The 11658-nt window shown below is 39.8% G+C and overlaps 1 protein-coding gene across 1 annotated transcript in view; it reads left to right on the forward strand.

Moving 5' to 3' along the window:
* LOC111870163 (rab-like protein 2A) overlaps positions 1-4756 on the forward strand; it is a 10341-nt gene extending 5585 nt beyond the window's left edge. The window contains exon 5 of the mRNA XM_033753703.1: positions 3236-4756. Coding sequence (XP_033609594.1) covers positions 3236-3328 — 93 coding nt within the window. The 3' untranslated portion in view covers positions 3329-4756. The remainder of the gene's footprint in view (positions 1-3235) is intronic.
* The last annotated feature ends 6902 nt before the right edge of the window (positions 4757-11658 follow it).

The following is an 11658-nucleotide window of genomic DNA, read 5'->3' on the forward strand; positions in this document are numbered from 1 at the left end:
TCATGTGTGTTGAAGTGCTGGTGAGCATAGCGATTGGTTTCAGTTGTGATGTGATTTACCAAGTCGTCATCCAGAAAAAATTTTAATTCATGAAAAGGAATGCATTTTATGTGTTATATCAGTTTTGATCCCGAAACTACTAGCAAATGGAAATATTGGGGGTACAATGTCTCCGTACGTTCATGAGATGGGCGTGTCAGGCACCGCACTCGTGGTAGGTAAATGTTCATGATTACTGTCTTGTGGATCATTGTCTATCACTGTATTATTGTCACTATCAACTTCATCCAATTCAGGAATCATTATTTCATCGCCACTATCATCATCAGAACAAATCTCGTTCACAACATTTTCCAGCTGGTCTGTAGGAACACGAAGACACTTGCTGCAAGAAGCCATGGTGAAACTGAATGAATGTGAAATATTTTCTGACCTTTTCCTTCTCAGAGGGTTCTGACAGTAATATAGACCCCCACAAAGTTTACAAGGGTTCTTTACAAACATGCACAAAAACTATCATATATATGTCTTTGGTTGATGAGTGCCAAGAGAGCAAAGAAGGGAAGAGATTGTCAAAGCGTTAAAACACGCCAACGCCAGGGAACGGCTGGCATCGTCCGGGCGTTAAAACACGCCCGCGCCAGTCAAAGAGTTAATGGTCATGTTACAGTACTTCATATGTCATAACTGCCTTTACATCTTAATGGTCATGTTACAGTACTTACTTTGTATGTCGTAACTGCCTCTACATCTTAATGGTCATGTTACAGTACTTACTTTGTATGTCGTAACTGCCTCTACATCTTAATGGTCATGTTACAGTACTTCGTATGTTGTAACTGCCTTTACATCTTAATGGTCATGTTACAGTACTTTGTATGTCGTAACTGCCTCTACATCTTAATGGTCATGTTACAGTACTTACTTTGTATGTCGTAACTGCCTTTACATCTTAATGGTCATGTTACAGTACTTCGTATGTTGTAACTGCCTTTACATCTTAATGGTCATGTTACAGTACTTTGTATAATATGTAGGAACTATGTTACCATCAACACAACAAATATTTCAGTTATTACATTAGATCTTTATTTACTGCGACATGTTTTGGTCATACATGACCATCATCAGGCAGGAATACATATAGTTACTGAAATACTGATATGGAGCCTTATCGGTGCAACGTGTCACATTAAATATTAACATAAAACTTTACCTCAGATTAATGTAAGTTAAAATATCAAATCTATGATTTTTAATAAAAAATATAAGGCAGAATAAAGGTGTACTACATATAAAATGTTATTAAAACATATTAAAAGTATATAAAACATATGAACATCTATATGTGGGGTTAGGGATCCGTATGCCAACTATTGGCATGGAATTGGGCATGTACGTTATGTAGGTCTTGTTGCATAATTGGCCCGGTATATGAGGTCCAAAGACAAGCTTCCAACGATGTGCAGGTTTGATATTCCTACTCTATATATATCATATATAAAACTTGCAATGTGATGTATGTTTCTTGTCTGGGTGTATACATGTTCGGTGTGTTCTACACTGTGGTGCTTTGACATCAATCTCTGCAAGCAGAGATTCCTCCAAAATGTCAGTTGATTTTCCACTGTTTGCACAGCGTTATGTCCTAGTATGAAATTTGGTGTCTCATATTAAGGAAGGAACATGGATTGAGGGCGACAGAAGGAAAAACTGGGGAGAATGATTGGATGTAAGCAGGAGAAAGTGACATGAGGCTGGAAACAACTGTAAGGAGGTGCTGCTCTCCAAACATTGTGAGGGTGATCAACTCAGGAAGGATAATGTGGACAGGGCACTGTTACCAAATGACAGAGTTTAGAAATACATTTTGGATAAGAGACCATTTGGAAAACCTAAGCATGATTTGTAGGGTGATATTAAAATGGATCTTAAAGACATTATGATGGGAGGTTGTGGCCTGAATTTGACTCAGAATAGGAACCAGTGGCGAGCTCTTATGAACATGGTAATGTACCTTTGGGTTCTGTCAGAGGAGGAGAATTTCTTGATTAGCTAAATGACTGGTAGCTCTTCTAGGAAGATTCTGCACCATGGAGGTAGCTAGTCATTTCTTTTCTTTCAGTTGAACATTGTACAGAACCTGGTTTCAGTATATCATTTTCTTGGGGATTCCCGATGTGTGTGCATCAGAAGACATAATGCATGTTAAATAACATAAGAGTTTTGTGTACAGTGGAGAGAAAACTCCCTGTCCCTAACAGTAATTGAACCCCAGACATGCAGCCCCTAGCAACTCATTTCACTGTCAGTTATTTTGGCCCACTCTTCTATGTGTGATTACCAAACAGTTGCAGTCAATAGCTTACACAGAAGAGACTGAAAATAATCCATGTGCAGGGCATTCATGTGTGATTTGTGTAGATGACATAGGAGACCTATCAGCTGCACAAATTGCTTGCAGGTATGTAATTAAATGCTCTTAAAAATATTATAATTTCATAAAAACTATAGTCAGTGTAGTAACTAGGCGATGGGCTAGATGACTGGGAATTGGGGTTCAGTCCCTGGGAGGGGCAGACATTTTGCTCTTTACCACAGCTTCCAGATAAGCTGTGGGGGCCTACATAGCCTCATGGCCAGTGGGTGCCATGGAGTCTTCCCCCAGAAATAAAGTAGCTGGTGCATAAAGCTGACCACTCACCCCCATCTAGTGCTAAATTTAAGGATCTGTGGAGCTGTACCTTCATTCACCCCTAAATTTTCATGGTGTCATGATTAATTAAACATAGGAGGAAATTTACTTATTATATTTGGCATGTGTGGTATGAAATAATTCTATTCTAACTTCATACATAATGAGCATTCATGGATACATGTACTTCCAGAAGGTGACAACCAACTACTGGACTAAATGGCCTCACATCTCATAAAACACTGCTATTAATCTTCACCAAATTGAGCCTTGAATCTCAGAAGATGGATGTAGTGTCACGTTCACACACATCTGTCATGCGATGTAGTTGTTTTGAATTTACCTGTAATGGGCAGAACACTTTTTATACAATCCAGATAGTACCTTTAAGTCTTCTAAAAATGATATCATAATGGTACTGAGAATATAGTTTTGGTACCAAATTTTGTATGATTTCTATTGCTCCCCCCACTGCTATCACGTATATGTACCTTCTTCCCATATCACACATTAAAATCAAACTTTCTATTGGCATTGCAGCTTTTTCGAGACGCGATACAGTCGGCAGTGAAGTACAAGAAAAATCCATCAGATCTCACAGATCAGATAATGGAAGAACTGGAAAGAATATGAGAATACAAGAATTAGTAATGAATTATTTATAACAGAGTAATTTATATTTGTTTAAGCACACTTCACTGGTGTTCATCTGATTTGAGGGTTTCCTCCCATCACCAGTCTCTTTTAGCCATTTTATGAGATTACTGTCCTGTCCTGTATCCTCCCACCTTTAAGCCATTCAACCAATATTCATGAAATGCAGTCTGAACATTGTGCCATTGGAAGCTACACTCTGATTCTCTTCACATTCCTGCTAATGTGGCAGATGTGCAGGGTCTTGAAATGGTGCACGGTAATAAACAGATCTCTGAAGAAGTTTATTCTTACAGTCATTTTCATCGTCAGCTTCGTAGCAGTAACTATTCAACGACTGGAGCTAAGAGTATGAACTTTTAGGCATTTCCAACACCCAAAGCAACAAATCATTTTCATTCTTCTGGGATATTATGCCAATAGTCTAATGTCCAAGACATTGTATCCTTTACACCAAATCCAGATATACAGACTGCTTCATCAGGGAGACAATTGAGATGTGGCCCCCTCACAGTAACATGAACAGGGAGGATGGCTTGTGCCTGCTCTATTTTTCTGTCTTAACTGATCATTAAAATTCACTTCAGATCCACTGATTTGAGATTCATTATGTGGCCTGCTGGTCTGTCCAGTAGGCACAAGGTCAGAAACAAGACACAGACCTTAACATAGTGGCAAAAAGAAATGTGAGACACTAGTTAAGCCTGTAGTCACTACAGACACAAATAGAAGCAATTTAAACACTATTCTCTGTAAACTGTCCAGGTTTGATGGAACCAGAAGTGGCCAAGATAAACAGGTTTCACCATATAAGATTTAGCCTATGTCTACATAAGAGTAAGAGTGACATAAGGTATACATATCGTGTAACTTAAGCTTAAAGTTTGAAATGTTCATTGCTGTACTTGTATGTTTTTTGTAAGCTGTTTTATGATGTTATTGCTGTTAGGCGATACCATGCCCTCTCATATATGCATTTCCTTAAAACTATTAGGCTGCACTAAATATCAATATGAGAACTCTTTGTAGCTATTTTAAAAACGACAAAGTGGATCATAACTTACCCAACTGATAATTTAAATGTTTAACTTGTGTTGTACCTGTAAAATTTGCTGTACAAACTCCCAATGCCTCCTGCTGATCTGCAAATTTAAAGAGCCATATTGGCAACTGCATAGTCTAAATTTTGTAGGATGTAGTTGGAAATTCCCGTCAACACAACATATTCATGAATGAAATTAGTTTTTATACATATGTGAATGGCACAGCTTTGTTTCCATGTGTAGTACTTGTTGAAAATTTGAATTGTATTTATACTTGTACATATATAGATTAATGTGTGATTTATTTTGCTGATGCAAGTAAAATTTGTATAATTTCATTAAAATGCTGAACTGTCTTGCTTAACACCATCCTCTTACACAGTGATTACGTTCCTCAAGAACAATAAGCAAGTTGGCTCGAGCTCAGATGGAATTTCTGGCATTGGTAAGATGTCACTGATGGCAGACATCTTAAGATCAGATATCCATACAACAGTGGAAGAAAATATTTTGATTAAAGGTACGATGGCGTACCCAAAAGAAACCGAACTATTTTTTTTGTGGGCAGAGCTTTTGTAGTACCGCGTTTTGCCGCTATGAGCGCATAGAGCTAACATTCCAGAATCGATAAGCCGACTACCGTTGCTTCAGAAGGTAAGGACTAGTTTCGGCAGAGTTTATAGTGACAACTATTTTGTGTGATCGTCGTTTTTGCAATGGCTGATTTTCGTGAACAGCATGTGGCGGTGAAAGTCTGCTTTTTGCTCAGGAAAAGTGGAACAGAAACTCTTGAAATGTTAAAAACGGCATACAAGGATGATGCTATGGGGAAAACTGAAGTGTTTGAGTGGTTTTCCTGTTTAAAAAATGGTGAAATGTCAATTGATGACAAACCTCGTTCTGGTCGTCCTTCCACGGCCTGAACACATGAAAATGTTGAAAAAATTCGTGAAATCATCAAGGAAGANGCACTGTCAAGCATCTCAAAAGATGAATTTAGACAATGTTTTGAAAAATGGAATAAAAGACTAGACAAGTGTATTAGTGTAAGTGGAGAGTACTTTGAAGGGGATTGAAGGTTTGTGCTTAAAATTTGAATAAATAAGTTTAAAAAAAATAAGTTCGGTTTCTTTTGGGTACCCCCTCGTATATTTTGATGTTGTATTGTTTGCTGTTGCTGCTGCTCTACAGATTTCTCTACATTCATGAATACCAAAGAACAATATACGTAGGTCATACCAAAAGTCACAGGCAACTTTTTCTTGCATGCAACCTGGGAACAGCAGATGAAAGAGAGTACGGTGGTAGGTGGAACCAGCTGTTGTGTACTGACCAAGGCTGAAGGTATGCTTCTGCCTCGTTCCATCATGATACACCCCAGCGCCAGTGCCTTGGAACCATATGTATACCAGATTAGTCCTCCCTTTCTATCGGGTTGAAACCCCTTTCCATTCACTTCTATCAGGAAATCTGATCACGAAGGGTTTATCATATCCCATCTGTAGGATGGGTTCCCTTTTCATGTATGCATGTCCAGACCCTTCAGATTTAGGTCTCCATTGATCATTGCAAAGTAATCTGTAATTTCCTAACTTGGCCTCTGCTTCCATCTGTAGATGCAGTGAGGGGAGTCCTAGTAGGATTTCCATTGCAGCTATTGGAGCTGTTCTCATTGCTCCCGTAATTCCCAAGCTGGCCGTCCTCTGCAGTTTGCTTAGTTCTGCCTGAGTTGTTTTGGGTTTAACTCTAGGCCACCATATAGTGGCAGCATAGGTAATTATGGGCCTTACTACAGCAGTGTACATCCAATACACCACCTTTGGTTTCAGTCCCCAGGTTTTTCAAAATGTGCCCCTGCATGTCCAGAAGGGCTTATAGGCCTTGTCCAGCTGTTTTTTCCACGTCAGCCCCTTTTCTAATGTTACTCCAAGGTACTTGACGGAAGAGGATTGGTTCCTTGAGCCCCTTTGTATCCCTCTTCCTAGTAAAGGGTATAATTACTGTCTTGTTTGGATTGATAGACAAGTTTGTCCTTTCGCACCCCTGTTGAACTGTGTGCAGGGCCGTTTGTAAGACCTCTGACACAGCGTAAGGGAATTTCCCATTGATAGGGTTGCTATATCAGCATATCCTACTGTGAAATGACTTTTACTGTTAGGGGTAGTAAGGTTTAAGAGGTTATTGCAAGGTCTGTAATCACAGACTGTGTGTGTTAATAGGCTGTACATATGTAATTGTTGATTTAATTATATTTGTTCTTATTTTAACATGTTTAGTGTTCATTTGGGTATTCGTAGTAGTTATATCATTGGGCGTAGAAGAAGCTATCCACAGATGTTGAATTTGTGGCAGTTAGGTGGGAATATAATAAGAAATTTTTGTGTTGCAAGTGTGGCACAACAGTCTGGTGGCAGCGGTGGGATATTGTAATTCCGCTCGAATTACCGGACTTACGCACCGGAGTTGGTTAAGAAAATTAAGGAAAAATGTGGATGACTCCTAGGCACCTAGTGATGATAGAAGATAAGAGTTGGTTGGCAGGAAAAATCAGTTTTGTTATGTATTTTTGGGGTTTGATATATTTGTAAGAACAGAATGGACACCAGAAACACTTCTAATTATATAGTTCTTTTGATTTATGTTGCTGTAACTAGCCATAAGATTTTATAAGAGTCAGCTATGTTTGTTTAGGTGCTGGTTAAGAACTCTTGTAAATGTAGAAAGCTGATTTTGTTAGGATAGATGAACATGTTTATACATGTGTTTAGATATAGAATTTTGACTGGAAATCGATTTTTAAGGGAAATGTAGGGGATTTTAGGCACCGTCATATAAGATATTCACTAATGAGAACAATCAGGTCCAGTGATTGAGACTAGCGCTTTCTAACGGGCCCAACTGAGTAGATCTATCCTGCCCCATCCCCCACCTGAGGACCGAGACAGATCCAGTCTCCGGAACGTTGTGGCTTTTTGTCTTATATATACCAGACAATGGATAGAGTCCAAAATAGGCGTAATAGTTCTGTACAGCATACACCATTTTCAGAATCCTTTCAAGTCTATTTGTAAACAATTCTGCCCACCACAGTGGAGCTTTGCGCTAGAATTGGGTGACATTTTATTTGGGCCTACATCATCCATAGACATAACCAAAGCCCACAGGATTTTGCAATACCAGACAAATTGTAATAATGATAACAGGTTTAGTACCTTAAATTTAGATACAGATATTGACATGGAAGGGACAGGTGAACTCGTACACTGAAGATGGGAATGTGGATATTTCCCTCACGTAGATGTTACTTTTGCCGGTCATGGTAGCCGAGCGGTCTAAGGCATGTACTGTCTTCGCTCGCTTGGAAACTGGGATCGTGGGTTCGAATCCCACTCAGGGCATGGATGTTTAGTTTGTGTGTGCGCATTTTTCTGTGTTTGTGTACAGGTAGAGGCCTTGCGATGAACTGATCACCTGCCCAAGGAGTCCTACCGAATGTGTAAGATCTTGAAAACCGAAGTGAATCGAGAAGTTCATGGAGGTAGGCCTAGGCTCACTGGGGCTGTAGTGCCAAGGGGGGGGGGAAGATGTTACTTTTGGAAATTGTTAGTTAGTTAGTTATTGGAGAGGGTGGGTTTCCCCATGCACTTAGACCAGTACTGGTCCATTGTGCTTCCCTCTATGATATTCTACCAGTGTCTATACCCTACCAATAATGGTGCGTACCATCAGTCCGCCGAGCAAGCGAGTTTGGCCTCCACTAGCTTGGCAGTGTCTATAATGCTTCCTATCTGAGGCCTTAGAGACTACTGTTGGGCAGGAAACGTCCTTGAATTTGGTTCAGTGATCTCCTTTGGAGATATGAGGTTCTCTTACGTGCCGTAAAGCTACGACACAGGACACACGGCTTAAAGTCCCTCCCGGAGGACTTGTTCCCTGAATTTTTCCGCCCTTAAAAATTTGACGACCTCCACTGGGTATTTGAACTTGCGTACCACGAGTCATGAGGTGGGAACGTTACCTCTAGACTACGGAGGATGCTAAATTAATTAATAAGTAGCATATCAGACGGTAGGGCAGAGAAAGCATTATGTCAGAGTTTATACAACAGACTAGTTGTGGCACAGTTGCCAACTTCACAACCTCCCATGGAAGTTATCTTGGTCACAGCTTTCGGCAATAGAACACGAGGGATAAAGAAGCAGGTGCAGATACAATTAAAGACAGAGGAGGATGATTTCAAACGTTTTCTGAATATGTCCACAGTTGATTCGGTTATTGATTTTAGGCCGTGACTTTGCTACAGAATGTGGTTTAATCATATAATTAGTATGGGGAGTTTTGAAAGAATAGATAAGACCGAGTACAAACTCTTAATAAGATTAATGAAGATGGTTAGAAAGTAAATGTAGAGCTTGAGTTGGGAGATAGTCCACAGGACAGAAGTAAAAGTAAAGCTATCCCTGTACCAGGCCATGGAGGCCCATAGGGTTGTGAGACATTGAGGGTCCCACATTATCTAGACAATGGCTCAAAGATGGTGGTAAGGCTGTTAGCCTTATGTGCTGGCCATGCTTTACTCCCCAGGAAAATTATTTAGTTAATTCCTGGTACTCATTTCTGTTAGAGGCTGAGTCAACCCCAGGCCATAGTGTGACTGGAAGGATTAGGTCAATTGAAAAAATCCAGTGACCTCTTCAGGACTTGAACCCATGACCTTCCAGCTTGTAGCACAGTGCCTCAACCAACTATGCTACTGCATGCCCCACAGGAACCATCCAATTCTATGTTCTGTTTATAGATATAATTCACCATGCCCTCTCATAAACATTCAACCCATCGATGAACTACCCCATAATCATGATATAGCTTCAGGTGTCCCTGAAAGCACATGAGAAGTTAAATGCATCGTGTCATGAGGAAACCAGTAATTTGATTAGTGGAATTGGGTGAATGACCAGACCAAATTTATAGTGCAGATGGCAACTACTATTGTGATGATGAAGAGACAGAGAAGTTTAGTTAGCAACCTTGTCAATGAAGACTATGAATATTAACTTGAGGGTGTAAGATGTAGCTGACAGAGAAGAGAGCCAGCTTAATCCAGTCAGGTTTCAAGACGAAGGAGCTAACCACTGAAGTCAGTTTGAAGTGTGTTACCGGTGTTTTGGCTTTGACCTGCAAATATGAAAACCATACTTCTATTTAAAGAGATAGTTTATTGGACGTCATGTAAACATATTCACTAATAGACCCAGAAAATGTAAGAAACTCGAACATAAGTTGAAATGAAATTATGTCTTTTATTTACACATGCCATTCTAACATGGAGATAGCTTATGCTGATGTCAAAAGTTGAATATTATTTGTTTTTACAGAGTTTTATCTTCTTGGATACAACACTGTGTAGTCCACTGAAAGTCAACCAGAAGGAACACTTAACCTCCATCTTCAGGATCAAAGAATAAGCCAAGCGAGAAACCAGAGTGAAAGCTTTCATGTGAAGTGTTCTTCCGAAACGTGGGTTGACTTTCAATAGACTACACAGTATATCCCAGAAGGCAGAACTCTTCATAACAACTGTTGTGAAAACCTCAAGTCCTACATAGATTTGTTTTAATTTATCTGAAATAGATGTTTTACTATGAGATCCTGGTGTGAGGAGATAGTTAAGATTTTAAAATCTAAATACAGGATGATTCACGAAGTTTTACCCTGGCTTATGGTACATATTCCTGGTGTTATTTCCTGAAAAATTTCCTTATAAACTTTTGGTTGATTTTCAATAGTGTAATGTCGTTGCTGCCACTGGGTGATGTCGTAGATGTGGCCTCTCGTTGACAGCTAGACGTCACAATGTCGATGCCACAGGATGTTCTAGACTTTGACGATTAATTGGGATAGTTACGGAGACTGGTAGGTAAGCAAGAAAAACTAAGTTTCCTTGGTTGCACCAGGAGAGCTCACTTTACTGAATCTAAAAGACCAGTGCGGTGGAAGTACAAAGAACAAGTTACACTGTAGAGAAGCAGAGCTTCGCCCTATATGACGTGACCAGAGGATCTGATCCCGCGTGTTCACACAAGTTTCTTCTTATAGGACCAAACTGGGTGTTGGCTGAAAGGAATGCACTCACATCTCCCCTCCACAATGCATTAAAGTTACAATAAACAGAACTCTCAGAGCCTTAGCTGGAACATGAGATAGAACTTTTGGTTTGTGTCTCAACCCAAGATTCCTCCTATAATGCCTTTAAAGTGCAAAATACAATTCAAACTGTCATACATAAATACACATAGTGTGGTTTCCTTATTGGAAGACCCAGAAGGAGGGTCCTGACAGATTCATGGTAATGGACCAGAAATATTTAGGTTACTTACTCTTAGCTAAAAGCTTCCTCAAAAGTGTCTCCTGTCTTGGTCTGATATACCACTTACATGTGGTTTCCTCCGACCCTCAGTCTGAGGTACACTCTTATTCTTATAATATTACAATAGTTACAGTGGCTTGTTAATCTACATTAATGTCTTCATTATATGATACCAAAAATGTTATTACTTATAATATTGTTTACTAATATATTCTATGTTTCACTATGTTATGATTACATAATTGGTTGACAGTGGTTTCATTAAAACAATTCTTAGTAAGTTACGTACATTACAACATATATTACACATTACAATAGTTACGGAGTAACAACAGATTTTCGAAACGCATCAATGTGAATGCAGCGCTCTGCTCCCCTCCTCAGTGACCTTGCATTCCAGTCAGCTGTGTCAGCAGATAAGCTGACCAGCTGGAATGTCGCGCGATCCTAGGCAAAGCGATCCAGTAGTGAACAGGACGTTGTGTTGGTGACTTTGTGAAGTTAAGATGCCGTACAAATTTTCCACTAAGGAATACGCCGATATGGTGTTTGTTTTGGGTGATGTGATGGAAATGGGAGAGCCGCTGCTGCCGAATATCACCAGCGTTATCCTATTCACAGGATTCCGAATCCTAAATCCATTAGCAGTACATTCAACACAGTCTCTCCCCAGCGTTCATATACAATACGAACGAAATCCTCAACATTAATTGTGCGAAGAAGAAACCATTCTCGATGCTGTAGAGCACAGTCCATGTGCCAGTACAAGACGTCTAGCTCGGCGGTTCGGTGTTTCTCAGTCCATGGCGTGGAGGACTCTTCATGAGATCGGGCTGCATCCTTATCATTTACAGCAAGCACAACACCTACAACCAGTAGACCGTGCTCTTTGTCTGCAG

The sequence above is a fragment of the Cryptotermes secundus genome, unplaced genomic scaffold, assembly GCF_002891405.2.
Source record: "Cryptotermes secundus unplaced genomic scaffold, Csec_1.0 scaffold734, whole genome shotgun sequence".
In the NCBI taxonomy this organism is placed as follows: Eukaryota; Metazoa; Arthropoda; class Insecta; order Blattodea; family Kalotermitidae; genus Cryptotermes; species Cryptotermes secundus.